At 37.9% G+C, this 16,478-nt stretch overlaps 2 protein-coding genes across 2 annotated transcripts in view; both read right to left on the bottom strand.

The window, feature by feature from the left end:
* Positions 1-8,294: 8,294 nt before the first annotated feature.
* Positions 8,295-10,954, bottom strand: REP15 (RAB15 effector protein). Its single transcript, XM_044677564.1, has one exon. The coding sequence runs from the start codon at positions 9,351-9,353 to the stop codon at positions 8,643-8,645; it is 711 nt and encodes a 236-aa protein (XP_044533499.1). The 5' UTR covers positions 9,354-10,954; the 3' UTR covers positions 8,295-8,642.
* Positions 10,955-11,736: 782 nt separating this feature from the next.
* The window catches only part of PPFIBP1 (PPFIA binding protein 1), a 211,895-nt gene continuing 207,153 nt past the window's right edge, over positions 11,737-16,478 (bottom strand). Inside the window, exons 26-31 of the mRNA XM_044678659.1 lie at positions 16,236-16,358; positions 15,185-15,310; positions 14,131-14,319; positions 13,166-13,345; positions 12,029-12,094; positions 11,737-11,934 (exon numbers count right to left, since the gene is read on the bottom strand). Coding sequence (XP_044534594.1) covers positions 11,848-11,934; positions 12,029-12,094; positions 13,166-13,345; positions 14,131-14,319; positions 15,185-15,310; positions 16,236-16,358 — 771 coding nt within the window. The 3' untranslated portion in view covers positions 11,737-11,847. The remainder of the gene's footprint in view (positions 11,935-12,028; positions 12,095-13,165; positions 13,346-14,130; positions 14,320-15,184; positions 15,311-16,235; positions 16,359-16,478) is intronic.

Below are 16,478 nucleotides of genomic sequence, written 5' to 3'. Positions count from 1 at the left end.
CATAAACATTCCTCCCTGTACTAATGGCCCCGTCCCAGTGACCTGGACAATATTAGTATTCCCAGGCTCTTGAGCCGAGTCCTGGGCTTCCTCCACCAAAGTCCAAGATGGGTTAAGATGACAGTGGTGGTTTGATTTACCTGGCACAGGCTGCCTCCTATCTCTCCCTCAGGCTTCTTTAAGGTTTCTCTCCTATATAATGTACTTTGCCATTGCACCATACCACCTTTCCAGCTAAATAGCATGAGTACAGTCTTGTTGTGCATCACTGTCCCCCACTACTCTTGATCCTGAGCTTGCTTCTGGTTTCCAAAATGGATAGTTTTGTGAGAATGTTCATTAGACCCTTAGAGTTATCTTCAGAGGGGCAGTCTAATAACCTGAAGGTCCTCATTGAAGCCCTTCTGGGAGATTTCTGTTCCCACCAGCTATTACCAGCCCACATTGGCTTTCTGTTGGTAGCATTTATTATGTTGGTAGCAGCAATTTTGGTGCCAGCAAGAAGACAAACGGTAAATCCTGCCTGCCTTGCTAAGTGAAACTCCCAAGGTGAGGAGGGGCATGAAAGGAACATTCATCCCAAGTCAAAAATTTGGTAGATCTCAAGAGAATGGCAGCTCTATAATGAAAGGGGATCAAAATCTAAGCCAAAAAACTACTGGCTATGGATATAATTTTATATATATATATATATATATATATATCACACAAAAAAAGACCACCAGCTTTTTTTAAGGGAGAAGCTGCCTAGTGCCTGCAATTAGGTGAGAGACCAACAGATGGAAGCAGAGGATCAAGAGAGCCTTTTACAATCCTGCCCAACTTTATGACTCCATTTTTTGCCTTTGGAAAGCAATATGTTTCTTTTAATGGAACCACAAACTTTTCTCAGAAACGAGGGTCCATCTCCTTCATTTTAACAGTCTTTAGTGATGTCATATGGTTGTGATGGAATCATATAGTCTCGAGTTGAGGATCACCCAAAGACATTGGGATGGTTTGCCATTTCCTTCTCCAGCTCATTTTACAGATGAGAACTGAGGCAAACAGGGTGAAATAACTTGTCCTGGGTCACAGAGGGAGGAAGTTTCTGAATCCTGATTTAAACTCAGATTTTCTGACTTCAGATCTTCACTCTATCTGCCAGCAGCATGTTGAGCCAGGAAATGGCAGCACATCAGAGAAAAACAGCTCTGGGAGTATGAATTGCCATGACAGCTCAGGTTCCTCCTTCCACTGTTGGGAAAGGCATGAAAATGTGACCCCCCAAGTGTATGGGGAGGGTGGGGGCATTTTATCTTTTCAAGTTATTTAAAGGAATACATCTTCCTTTATGTAATGTAATCATATAAAAATATACTGTTATATAAACATACGGTTATACATACATATCACACATATGTGTACATATATACATGTGATATATAATGTATATGTATTAAAAATTGTTCCAAATTACTAATTCAAAAATTAAATAAAGGGGCAGCTGGGTAGCTCAGTGGATTGAGAGCCAGGCCTAGAGACGGGAGGTCCTAGGTTCAAATCCAGCCTCAGCCACTTCCCAGCTGTGTGACCCTGGGCAAGTCACTTGACCCCCATTGCCTACCCTTACCACTCTTCCACCTATAAGTCAATACACAGAAGTTAAGGGTTTAAAATTAAAAAAAAAAAAATTTAAATAAAAACTCTTAAGGTTTGGCCTCATATTCAGCAAAGTGACATAAGAAAGGGAAAAAAGTCTTGGAGGAGCTATGGGAAGATACACACACACACATACACGCACACAGTGATACTTTTTAAAAGCCTAATTCTTGTTTTTTTTATTATTGTTGAACCAGTTCACAACTCCAACAATTTATTAGTGTGGCTGTCTTCCCACAGTTCCTCCAAAAATGACTATTTCCATTCTTTGTCATCTTTGCTAGACCTTAGAGTTGACTTTATTGCATTTGTAATAGTGATTTAGAATAATCTTTCCTAGTTATTCATTGCTTATAATTATTTGGAGGATATTTTGTTCATATCCCTTGACCATTTAGCCATTGGATCTTAACTTTTTTTTTAATGGATTTGTATGATACATGGTTATAGATGCTGTCAAATTCTCTGACGTAAAAAGACATAATCTGAGATCTGGCCCACCTTTTTATAGAGTAAGAGGAGGGCCATGCTGGCACTACTGAGATACTAGCAGGACAGGTAGGGTCCAGGACCACTTAATGATCAATCCTCCAGTTTCCAGGGTCAGGCTAAAATTATATCTGCCACTCAAATATTTCCATTTAGGATGCCTACAGAAATCACACACTACAAGTGTGCATTCAAAATGAAAGTTGCTTCCCTGATCACTTTTAAAAATTTTATATATACATTTCTAATTATGTATAACAATTTTTATTATTCATTTCCCAAAATTATGAGTTCCTAAATCTTTCCCTTCCTTTTCCCCTCCATACTTCCTGAGATGGTAAAAAATTTGATATAGGATAAACATTTGCAATCCTATTTCTACATTGGTCATGCTGTGGAGAAAGACTCAGAAAATAAAAATAAAGTGAAAAATATGACTTGATCTGCATTTAGACTTGCATCTGTTCCTTCTCTGGAGATGGAGAGCATTTTTTAATCATGTGTCCTTTGGAATTGCCTTGGATCATTGGATTGCTGAGAATAGTTAAGCCATTTGTAATTGATCATTGTATATTGCTTTTACTATGTACAGTACTGTTCACTTCACTCTGCATCAGTTCCTGTAGGTCTCCCCAGTCATTTCTTATAGCACAATAGTATTCCATTACAATCATACCATAATTTGTTTGGCCACTCCCCAAATGAAGAGCATCTTCGCAATTTCCAATTTTCTGCCACCATAAAAAGCTGATAACATGTTTGTACAAATAAGCCCTCCCCTCCTTTTAAAAAAGTAGCTTTGGGATACTAATACTAGTATAGTAGGGGTGTTGCTGGGTCAAAGGGGATTATAGACCTTTGGATTCTAGTGTTGGTCAATACCCTCTTGGGGTGGGGGGTTGTATAATTATCCTAAAAACCAAGGTTTAATATCTCTTAAAGGAAATTTTAGGAAAATAAAATCGCTAACACCTCAAGCCAAGAAAGTGGATCTTCTGGAGAAGATGCTATAAGGATACCTACAGAAACCACACACTACATTAAGAGAACCAGAGTTAACTTTGGGATATAATGAACCAAACTGAAGGGGAATTGAGCCCATCATTTATTCTGAATGTAAACTCTTATGCTAAAGGGGAGTGCCCCCAATTGGTTTTTTGTCAATGTGTCCATCAACTTTTTTTTTTTTTTAATTTTAAACCCTTGAGTTCTGTGTATTGACTTATAGGTGGAAGATTGGTAAGGGTAGGCAATGGGGGTCAAGTGACTTGCCCAGGGTCACACAGCTGGGAAGTGTCTGAGGCCGGATTTGAACCCAGGACCTCCTGTCTCTAGGCCTGGCTCTCAATCCACTGAGCTACCCAGCTGCCCCCCATCAACCTTTTTTTTTGTTTCATTTCTGTTTCTTTTCTTTCCCTCATTCCCCAAATTGTTGTAATTCCCTCTATGTAAGGTGCAATATTTTATATACCTCTAGTAAGAGGCTATATGTGTAGAATGATTCACTGGGGAGGTTAATCTCCTAGAAACACCTGAGTGAGGAGATTTAACAAGCCAGTCTCCCAAGGAATCAAAGGGGGGGATTGTGCAAAGGGAAATTAACCTTCCTCTCTTTTCACTATACCTAGCATGAGTTTCCAGGTATGAGCCTGGAAGCAAGGGCTGTGGCAGGGAAATCACTGGATAAATTTAGTCATGAAGGTAGAACAACAGCCAGAAAAATGGAGCAACAAAGTCAAGAATATCACAAGACCAGGAAGCAGGATGATCTTCCCTGGACTGCCCCACTGGGCGGCCCAGACAAAATGGAAAGTCATTGTTGGTTCCCGAGATGTGACTTGTGAGAGTTAGTGGCTGGAGAAAGGATTTTATAAGGAGGTGAGGAGGAAGTATCTCTTGGCTTAGGTGTTGATGATGCTATCTGGACCTGCTGGTGAGTGATGAGAGTAGGAGGTCCATTATTTTGGCCTTAGGCTAAATGCAGCAATAAGGGAAGTATTCTTTATAACTCTCTCCTATTTTCCCTGTTCTTCCTCTTAATATTTTTGATTTAATAAAATTACTAATTCTAAGGAACAGTCTTTTAAATTTAATTCTTACATTCCAAAGTACTTTCCAGAATGGTTGGATTCCTCCAACATTGTATTAAGTGTCCCAATGTTCCCACGTCCCTTCCAACATTTATCAACACTTTCAAAGAGAGAAGCCCTTACCTTACACTCACCAGCTTGGTCCCATCACATTAGAGGCAGGTTTCACAAAAGACCATCACAAATAATAGATAGTGCATACATTTCAGCAAAACTTTAAATAAAAATTGGGGTCAAAGAATACACAAGTATAAAAGAACTCTAGCTAAGAGTAAGATAAAACTTCACAGCTTAACCAAAAAGAGGGGGAATGATCTCACTTAAGTGAGTTCTGTCCAAGTCTTCTCAATAGTCCTGGAAGTCAAAGGACATAATTGGAGCTGGCTCCTACACATGTACACAGCTGTAGGGGCTTAAAGTAGCTAAAGGTTTGAAAAACTTGACTCTTGTGGCTGCCTTTTTTGAAGGCTTACACTGGAATAACCCCAGCAACTTCTCTTACATATATGCCTTTATCATTCCCTCCTGGTTTTTGTAAAATTCCATTCTATCCATCCTGCTTATGTATACACTTTTTATTTTAAGGGTGCTTAAACTGATGCTCTGGTCTCACCGAGTCTTGTGTAGAATCGTTTGAGCCTAAGCTCTGAGAATAAGACTGTAGTTAACTGTCATTGATTCAGCAATTGACCACAGTCCCCAATCAATGGACCCTTCCATAATTTTTTTCTCACTTAACTATGAGCAAAAATAATCTTAACCAACATTTATATATGGATTTAAGGTCTACAAATCTCTGTACAAACATTATCTCACTTGATTCTTACAATAACTCCAGGAGGCAAGTACTACAGGTTAGCAATCCTCATTTTATACATGAGGAAACTGAGGCTTAAAGAATCCAAGTCATTTGCTTGAGGGAATACAGCCAGTTTGGTCAGAGTTGAGATTCAGACCATGGACTTTCCTTGCTCCGAGTTCTTCCTTCTGTACCACACTTTAAGATACTTTATGTAACTCTATATATCTAGGGATTGGACTGGTCCCTAACTCTCAAATAACATCATTTAGTCAACTAATTGTAGCATAAAAATAGGGTATAATAGAATTAGATGTAAAAGTCAAGAAATTGATGCCACTTCATAGATGTTTGATCTTGGACAAACCACAACCTCTATGAGGTTTTTTTTTTATTGTTTTAATATGTGTTCATGTGTATTAATTAATGGTTAATAATAGTAGCTGCCAAGGGCAGCTAAAAGTGGCACAGTGGATAGAGCATCAGGTCTGGAGTTCAGAGGATCTGGGTTCAAATCTGGCCTCATACTTCCTAGCTCTGTGACCCTGGGCAAGTCATTAAACCCCATTTGCCTAGTCCCTGCCTGTCTGTCTTGAGTTGTTGCTAAGACAGAAAGGGTTTACAAACAACAATAATAATAGCAACTGCCTTGTTTAGGCATAGAGCTATGAGGAGAAAAAGGATTTTTTTTTTTTTTTTTTTACAAAAAATCCCTTTTCACAACAGAAAAAGCACTACCAAAAAATGCAAGCTCTGTGAACTCTAAACTCATACAGTCATGAAATAGCATGACTGGATTCAAGGCGACTTTTTATGAACTTTGCAAGAATGAAAATCCTGTATATCATCTCAAAATACATTTCTCTTCCTTTTTAACTTCTCTAAAATTCTAAGGAATACATAAGTCACTCCTGAGAAATGCTTGGTAAATCTTCCCAGTTTCTTGTAAAGCTAGTTCTGCAGGGCAGAGGATCTGCTATAAGCTCCTCAATGCTTGGAGTATTCTTTTTTTTTCTAGAGCCACTGTACAGCTGGGACTTGGACCAATGTGAAACCTGGTACTGAGAAGGGAGCAGTGATGAGCAGCCTTCCTCTGCTGGGCTACCTCGTTGCCCCTCTGCTTTCTCTCTTTAAAACTACAGGCTTGGGTTGGTCATGCCACTCCGCTGGCTCTGGGGAAAAAGATGATTTTTTTCTGCTTAGCATCTCCTTCGCTTACCCCACTGTCTGCCTTAATCTTATAGGCCCCCTTGCTAGTACCAATACACAACATTCTAGCTCCTTCTGTGTGCCTTGGGGCAGCCTGGACTGACTTAAACCTCTTGGAACCCTTCAAGGATCAGCGCAAGTGATAATCACCTTCAAGAAGGCTTTCCTAACTCCAAGTTGTTAGAAAAGCTGCCTCAGCCTCAGTATTAATTTCATATAGATTCTGTTCTGTATTTACTATGAACATAGGATCATAGATTTGGAGATAGGAGGAATTTTAATCCATTTCCATTTTACAAATGGGGAAACTGAGGCCTGGAGAGGGTAAATGATTTACTTAAGCACACACAGTTACTCCAACACCAAATCTAGTATACATTCTACTATACCATGTTCTTTATCCATTAAACTTAGGGGCAGATAGATGGCTGAATGGATATAAGAGACAGGAGGTCTTGGGTTCAGATTTGGTCTCAGACACTTACTAGTTGTGTGATCCTGGGCAAGTCACTTACCTCTCCCCCCCACCCCCCCATTGCCTAGACTTTACCATTCCTTCTGACTTGGAGCCAATATGCAGTATTGATTCTAAGAAAAGGAAGGTAAAGGTTAAAAACAAAGGTGGGGGGGGGGGGGCAGCTGGGTAGCTCAGTGGATGGAGAGTCAGGCCTAGAGACGGGAGGTCCTAGGTTCAAATCTGACCTCAGACACTTCCCAGCTGTGTGACCCTGGGCAAGTCACTTGACCCCCATTGCCCACCCTTACCACTCTTCCACCTATGTCAATACACAGAAGTTAAGGGTTTAAAAAAAATAAAAAAAAAATCTTAAAAAAAAAAAAAAAACAAAGGTAGGCTTGTTAAATATTGACATTGTCTCATCCTCATGTTTGTATCCCAAGCATCTAGTGTAGCAGCTGCTACCAAGCAGGCTCTTCAATGATTAACTGCTTGAGTGATTCACTTCAAAGGATAAAAATTAACAGCACTTTACATTACACTGACAAGATTCAAGATGGTTCAATTACAGGACTAACAACTTGGGGATATAATTTGCCACTGACAATAAAATAAAATAAAATAAAAAACATTTTTCAAGAAAATTAAGTTACAATTAATAGCCAGGCACTTAAAGTGACTTTAGATGGACACAAGAAATTGCTTAAATTATGACCCTGTAGGTGGGGAAATGATTCAAATAAAGATAAACTAAAATTATTAGTGTGCTTCAATGAATGTTTCTTTTTTTCTTAATTTCCCCTTATTTAGCAAATATCAAGTAGTTCAGAATATAGTTAAAAAAAATTTTTTTTAAGAGGCAAAAAGATCCAAGGTCTTGTTAGGCTATTTGTTCAAATCATCCCAGAGTGAATCAGGGAGCAATGATCTGATTATCAGAAGTAAGACAATACTCAGAGTTCTATAAAAACTTTGGATCTTGGAGTTCACATTTAATTTTCAACCAAGTTTAAAGTTGTTCTGTTTCTTCATCTTTAATGCAGAGATCTTGTCATCTATATTAATGAGATTTTTAAAATGTATATAGTTTTCACACTATAGTTCACCAGAAAGAGGTCAAAACTTAGAGACACAAGACCTGAACACAAGTTCCATGTTTCCATTAATAATTACTTTTGAGACCCTGGACAAGTAAATGAACCTCTCTGGGACTCATTTTACTCACTTGTAAAATGAGAAGGTTGGGGTAGATGACCTCTAAAGTCTCTTTTAGTTCTAGATTTGTGATTTTATAAGTATTATAGTACTCATAAAACAAAATGATTAACTTTGCATAATAGACACAGCCACCAGACAAGCAGCCTCAAAAGAAAACTCCTCCTTTCCCTCATTCCATTCTGTGGCCAATGGGTAGACTGTGGTATACAGGGAAAGGAAGAAAGTAGGTCTTCGCCCACTTCTGTGTGGGAACCAAGTTTCAAAATGGTTTGTATATTTTTCTTTTGCTCCACCTTCCCACCCTACTTCCCAACAAAGGAAGATATACACACCCTTGACAGTTTGAGTAAATAGAATTCTAACCTTATTTCAAGTAACAGACACACCTTCATTGCAAAGCAAACTTTCAGAGTTGTTTTATTTAGTATTGGCTTCTCAAGCAAATGAACAAATGTTACATTGAACTATGTGGGTTTTTTCCCCAAAGATTTCTTCATGGCTTTTTTTTCCCCCCTTTTTCATGATCACAATAATACAATCATTTGGAACACGACTTAGCTAATTTTTGCCACCAAAAGAAATGAATTTGTCAGTTTATACAATACTGTCCTAAACCCATTTAATGCACAAAATAATGCTGTCACATTAAATAATGCTCTTATGCTTGAAAGAATAGAATCCTTTTCTTTGCTTGACATATGGGTTTATATTTTCTTGGTTTACTTAACCTATATAAAATTCAGAGAAAATTAATATAAACTTTGCCTATCTTATTCAGCCTATCATTTTTACACAGATAGTTTTCTAACAGTTCTTTGGTAGACAGACAGTTCTTTGTGTTTAAGATAAAATGTTTCACAGCCTTCTCTCCCGACAGGCAGTTTTGAATTTTCTCGTTTTTGATACTGTCCAAGAGAACTCCTCTGATGTCTTTAGGCTTTCCTGGAACACCAAAGATGATAAATAAACCCAGACAGTCCTCACCTATCAAATTACAGAATTCTTCCATCTTCTCAAATCGATTTTCCTCCCTAGAATGCACGTCTAACACTGCTTCCTTGCCGAGCAGGTCACGGGGATTAGACTCAGTATGGAAGACCGTGGACATCTGTAAAGTCTGGACAGCCAGCTGAAACAGGATTTCCTTATGAGATCCCCAGAAGGTCCAGATCCAGTCAGCCCCAAACAACAAGGCCTGATTCTTGGTCATTTTGTTAGTGGTAATCTTCTCGTCCATTCCATTTTCGTGACAGAAGTTAATAAAATGAATTAAAAAGATCTCATTTAGTGTGTTGGAATCTGGGGACAGTTTGCTTAGAGGATCTTCAAATCCAAGATAGTCCTTCAGTTTCTGAGCAGCATAGACCACAGCTCGATTGAAAATGTCACACATGACGATGAGATCTGGCTTATCCCTCTGAGCCACTTCTTGAGAAGATTTTTGGCCCATTTTCTCAGCAACATAGATGACTTCAATCTTTCCAGAATGGGCCGCTGTCAGGTTCAATTCTTTTTCATAAAATCAATTTTGTAGATAATCATTGAATTACACGTGTGATATTGTCCATGCTCGTCTGTTTCCTAGCCCTACAGCACTAACTATATAGTCTGGCACAGGTAGATAAACAAATTATGGCTTCCTGGTTTGTCAGAAGGGTGTGCCCTGTTTGGACTGACTCAGACTGGTTTAACAAGGCTTAGTTAACTTACTTCCACACATAGCATCCAGTCTTCCCCCAAATTCCACACTTTACTTCTTTTTACTTTATTCTCTCAATATTTGATTTGCCAAGTTTCAAAATTCAAACTGGCACTTCATTCCCTTTATGTCCTTCCATTCACTCCTGTATCTCTTTTATCTCTTTTAAGTTTCTAGGCATTGCAGGTGATGCCAATTTTTCCTGTTTCTACCCCCTTGCCTTATGAACACCCACCATCAGCTCAGGTGCCTACATTCTTTTTATTATTAGCAATAAAACATCCCAAGTCACAGTTTCACATTTCTATTCTTTGGCATAAAATTTATATCCCTACTGATGTCTCAAAAGAAGCCCTATTGGTTATCTGAGGGGGAAAGGAAAAGAATAAGAATTGGAATACATGGAAGTCTCCAAGTGACTTTTTATTTGCTTTCACATGGAAATACCCAGTAGTGCATGTTGTTATAATTTAAAAAAAAAACAACACAAAAAATTCAATGCCATAAAAATTTGTTTGTACTAAATGAAGCTAATTTGGCATTTGTAGCATTCTCCACATAGGGCCATAACAGTAAATTGGTAAGGAATTTTCCAATAAGAAAAATGCATGGCCATTTGTATTTATATTAAAATATGAACATAGCACATTAATAACACAGTTTCTGATGCCATTTTCAAATAATGAGTGGTAGGCTAAAAGGTAGCATAATAATACTCTAATCAACTCATGGTAGTTATAAATAAATAATCTAAAACTACAAGACCTAGGAAGTTTCCTGGTGGCAAATGGAAAATTCATGTCTCTGATATTTAAATAAAGTTTACAATTTATGTATCCTAACAGTATTTATGACCTCCCTTAACATTTTGAACATTTTGGGACTGTTTCCCAAGGTGTCCTATTAAATAAAGGAGTAAATGTGTACTCATTAGCATGACAAGTTTGTGCATATATTATTGGTTCAAAATTTTTCCCCAAAACCTTAAAAAAGATATGGGATAGTTTTGTTAGCAGTTTTCTCTTCTCTTTCCAAAAAACATAGGACCACTGTACTATACAATAGCTTAGCACTCCATTTAACGTCACAAAACTGGCATCACAAACCACTTTCCAGTATAATTTTAATACTGAACTGATTGGATGGACCTTTATTTTAGGATAAAAATGTAGGATAAAATATCAGTTTCAAAAGTTCCATTCATTAGTGGCAGGAAGGGTTTACAATTAAAATATACTAAGCAACCTACTGTTATGGGTTTTGATGTGGTAATATGTTTACAGAAAGAAAATAATAAATTTAATACTATAAGTTATTTTTAATTTTGAAATTCTTTCTAAATAAACCCTTTGGAATTAAAATGAAAAGCTCTTCTGGTTATAGAATAAAAAATATTCCTCAAGTTCTCCCTCTTAGGTAAAATAATCCAGGATTTGAAGTCAAAATCTTAAATAGCATAGTAATCCAACCCAGGGTAGAAAAAATAATTCTTGGGAATTTCCGATTTACTAACTTAACTTGTCAATAATTTTGTCACAATGGTCAACACTGCTGGCATTTGGTAGGATAAGAAAGTCCCGAGTTCAAAAAAGTCTAATTGTTCCAGGAACCAGCTGGTATATATGCAAACTGTAAGCAACACTTGTTTAAAAAAAAAAAAACCAACAACAATCTTTTCATTATCTTCCTATGTCATAAAATAAAAGTTCTGTTTTCTATGATTTAATATATTTAAGTGTGTATACATGCTTTAGAAAAATGTACAAAAATAAGACAGCAATAGTAAAAAGGCATGTAAGGACATAACTGTGACATTCAGGTGGACACACATAAAGTTAAGGAATTCTACATGTTGATGTTGAGAAATCTATCAACGATCACTTAATTTTTGTCTAAAAAAGCCACAGTAAATTTACTGAATAGCTCGTTTTCCTCCAAAGTCTTTCATGGCATCAATGCGAAGAGGAACAATATAGTAACATCATTTAAAAAGCAACACTTTAAATATGTCACAGAATTGTACATTAAATAGAGTAAAAATCATTATACTACCACTCACCAGTGTTTCATTGTTCAATGGCAACTTCAGAATAGGCACCTGTCCCACCCCCCCTCGACCCCTTGAAACGAAAGTCACTTCTAAACAGGTAGAAGTGAGCATGATAGATGAACGATGTGCAGCCTCTCATTTCTCGTGAATGCATTTCTGAAACAGGGCAGAAAAGAAGACTCCCAATTGTCACCGTCACACATTGGAGTCTTCATCTGTAATACTAGCACTAGGAGAACGTGTGGCAAAGTCTTTAAACATGTCGTCTTCTTTTAACATGTGCTGGAAAACAAGAATGAGAGTCAGACATGTCGTGAATTAAAAGCTCAGTAGATTTATGAGTTTGGGATATCCAAAAGGCACATTAGCTACTTACCGTTAAATTATTGATGCCTTCTGAAAATGCGCCAATTTGCCTCACTGTCCCCTCTGAATCTTCCATCTACACGAAATAAATCATCCAGAGGTATTTGGATTTCAGACAAATTTGGCAATGACCCACGACCTAAAGCAGTGATGCTACCTATGATGCCTAATGAATAGATATGGGGACGACACTAAGGTCCAGGGGAGGTCGTGGCAATATAAAAGGGGGCAAACGCAACCTTCACAAACAAGTATTTTCTCCTGGAATTGATCCATCGGAAACCATCACTTCTAAAAACAGGGGCAGTGAAAAGCCAACACCAGCGTGTATACATATAGAAGTAATCAGTGTCTTAAAAGCTTTTAAATATAGTCAAGCCTCCTCCTGGCACAAAGTAGGGACTTACTAAATGTTTACTGACTGAGTGTTGGTCATTGCATGGAGGCAGGTGACCAGCTATTAACAGCTGTGTACAGGTAGAGCAGGAATGGACTTCTACAGTATCTACCATGATACAAATGGGCCGTGGTTGGTAGCATCGGGGGAAACGTTTCAATAGATAAGAAAAGTCAAGTGGATTAGAATGATGGACCCCTCGATTTAGCATTCTATTGTTCTGTCCCGGACAAGGACACAAAAAGATTATTTTTTGGTTGGGTGAACACAATTTCTTTTCCATCTGAAAAGGTAATGGATATATCCTATCTCTGGCTTCTCTTAATATCTACTGCAGCTGATGATTAATAATGATACATTTATGTAGTTCCTACTGCGTTCCAGGCACTATGCTAGGCAATTTACAAATATTATCTCATTTGATCCTCATAATCACTATTAGTATCATCCCCATTTTTCATTTGAGGAAACAGTTAAACAGATTAAGTGACTTGACCAAGGACACACAGATGGTATTTGTGGTCAGATGTGAACTCTGGTCTTGCTGCCATGTCAGACAATTTACCAAATTAGACAGAACTCAGTTGTATTGGGAATAATATCTATTAATAGTATTACTATGATCCATGCTTAAGACACAAGAGAAATGTCATTAATAAGCTCTAATCAAAGCAAAAATATCATCCTGACTTCTCTTCTTAAAATTCATGTGCTGGATAGCATCTGAACAACAATGATCCTTGTTTTTACCTGTTCTAGTCTATCCAAATCATCATCATCATATAGTCGAATGTCCAAACCAGGACTATATCCTTTCTTGGCTGCATTTCTTGATGCCTGTCCCAATTCCATTGGGCATACATATTCCTCCATATCTTCTTGTTTCTTTTTTCTTAGATTCCCAAAATTGCTAAAGGTGAGTTTCTTTGGCTTTAAAAAAAAAAATTGAGAAAATAGTAAAATCACTTGGGGGGCTTGTGAGACCTGATACATACATTATTTACAGTAAGAAAACTGATGATTAAATCTAAGCCCAATAAAGGAATGATTGAAGTCCTTAACTTCATGCCCCTGCAGTTGAAAAGTGAGCTTTGTCCTAAATCTCATATGGCCCCTTCGAGATCTGGGCAAGGTAAACAAGCATTTGCTATATCTCTTCTCCTCTTTGGGGAGCAGGGACAGGAAACCAGGAAGGGTTCTATCATTAAATCTCTACTTAAGTTGACTCAAATACCTTGTTTGGAAAATAAGAAAAAGAAATAGCCTAAACTGGACACAAATTGGAAATCACTTAAGAATTCACATAAGTTGCCGACATTCGTATTACAGTTGTTTTTTTTTAACCTACAGAAAGTTTTTAGCCACCTTCCAATACAAATGCATTGCATCATTTTTCTGGTGCTTCTTGAACTGAAACCTTATGGAAAGCTCAATCAGGAAGCTACTAAACAAGGAAACATCCTCTTTATCCTCTGAATATGGCCACATATGAGACTGGAAACCATCTAAGTCTTTGTTCTACGCTATACAGTATCCTCGTTAACACTAAAGTGAGCAGGATAAAATGGTCCCCCAAAGCCTGAACTCTGTAATGACGATGGCTCCACTGACCAGGATCCCTTAGATTGTGATTCACGTACATCAGATCTGCTCTGGTGGGATGCCACAGAATCTTGGTGGCTTACACGCACTCAGGGGTGGGAACCAATACTTACTTTCACTTTGGCGGTAGCTGTTAGAAGGACATAATCCGGTGACTCCATTGCCTCTCGCTTCTGACGTTGAGCCTCAACACCAATCAGTAAGTTGAAATGGGTGGCCAAATGTCGTCTCAACAGTGTTTTATTTGGTGGAATGTTTAACAACTGAGCCATTGTTTCAACGTTAAAACGAGGCTCCAGAACCTGTAAGCAAATCTATGTCAATAACATCAAAAACTAATATTCAATGTACAACATCTGTCTGTACACATGTAATCAGTAGAAAAGTTTTTAGATACAGTAAAAATGATTACACAGAGAACAGTGGCTAGAAATGATCCAGATCCATAAAGAACAGGAAAAGGAAATGGAATTAAACCATATTCACAATCATGTAAACTGCCTATAAGGAAGACTATCTTTAGAGTAAAAGATGATTGATCACTGAAATGTAACAATAGGAAATTTAAAAGAGCTAGGCTCTGCAATCGAATCAAGCTCATCATTATTTCTGGAAAGGCCATTGTTCTACTCACTCACTCTGGGACATCTCTGACCAAAACACCCTTCCCCAGCCCCTAATCCCAAGAATGTGCTGAAGCCCCTGGGTGGTGTCTACACTGGGGCACCTCGGGAAAGCCAACATAATTTCTGATACTTGTCTGCTGGGCTATGCAGGGGACAAAGTCAGCTTGTTCAAGGAGAGGCGGTAGATTCCCTCTCCCTGGCACTTGTCAAGTCTGTGGTACAAGAGATGGAATCCCTCGGTGTAAGATAGGTTGGACTAGACAGTTGCTGAAGCTTCTTCCGACTCTTCAGATTCTATGATTCTTCCCTAAAGATCTCTAAAAATTGGACTTGTTTGAGATGAGTAGTTATATTTCTCCCCAGGGGTAGTGGCATGGGCTGCGTGATTTAGAATACTGTGAGGATCCACGATTAGCCAACTGATAGCATCATACTAGTGAAAACACAGGAAATAAGTACATGCGATGTATGGTTTTTAAACCTCCAGTACTTGTGTTCATCCAATACATTAAATGCAGTTTAAACTGAAACACAGCTTTACCATGAGTCCACCATGCACACCACTTCCTCTCAAATTTGGTGCATACTCTGCCAAATCTACAGAACGTAGCCATTCCATCACCCGATGATTGGTCCACTGCGAAACTTCTGAGGGAGTAATATTATTCTAGGGAACAAACAACCATTGACATTTTTAATTGTTGACTTAAGGGTTCCAGCCTTAATTAACTCTTCCTATTTTGTCAATAATTCCCACCCTATCTATATAATCAAATCCTCATATCCACACACACCCACACCCACTCTCTGAGTTGCAAATGTACTGCTTTTCAGAACAAAGATTAAAGGAATAATCTTTTAAAGCATTTAAAAAACGTAGATAATTTAAACTCCCTTTCCTAAAATTACACCTATGTAATATGTTTCATACATATATGTATATTTCACTTATTTTTATTTTCTATATCTGTGTATATGATTATAGTAAAATATTAATATTATCATTAAACATATTGCTTTTTTGGAAAAGAAATTGCCCTATGTTGCCTAAGTCTCCTGACTCCCCGAGGCCAGTAGCTGAAAAGCATAAAATCATTGTTCTGGTTTTGGGGATGGAGTCACTTTCCTCATCTGTAAAAGACTGGTGAGTTTAGATAACCTTCAAGGTCTTTTTCAGCTCTAAAATCTTTGAGAGGCTGTGATCTGTTCCAAGCAACAGGTTTTTGTTTTTGTTTTTTTAAGGTATCATCATGGAGATGAGTAATATAGGAACACAGATTGAAAGTAGAAAGGTGCATCGAAGATCATCTTGCCCAATCTCCTCATTTCATAAAGCAAGCGAGGCTCAGAAAAATTGGGAAATGTGCCCAAAGTGGTGTAGGGTTGAGATTCTAACCCAAGTCCTCTAAATACAAACCTGGTTTATGTGCAGTTAAGAAAACAAAAAGACAAAAGTGTTTTTTCCTTATAAGTTTTGAGAGGGGAGATACATTGAATTTTTGTAGTTACCTTTTTCCAGTATAGGCACTCATCTACCTGGCAAGTACAAGTATACTTTGGTATGTGCCGTCAGCCTTAATTGCAAATGTTACCTCATCTGATGGTCGCCTCCGAAGACAGTTAGGTTCAAAGTTATTTATCCTTAGGACCTGGATGGCTCTTTTGATACTAAGATGGTGTAGCACACTAACAACCTTCAAAGACAACAAGTCATCCTTGAGGGGGAAAAGAGAAGAAATACTTAGTACACATGGTGGTTAATGATCAAGAATCAGGGAAACCACTTTAAAGCCAAATTCTCCACTTTCTTAGAGTCTCACAGAAAAAAGTCCTCC

The sequence above is a fragment of the Gracilinanus agilis genome, chromosome 5 (genome assembly GCF_016433145.1).
Source record: "Gracilinanus agilis isolate LMUSP501 chromosome 5, AgileGrace, whole genome shotgun sequence".
In the NCBI taxonomy this organism is placed as follows: Eukaryota; Metazoa; Chordata; class Mammalia; order Didelphimorphia; family Didelphidae; genus Gracilinanus; species Gracilinanus agilis.
This window is presented reverse-complemented; position numbering and strand designations above follow the sequence as displayed.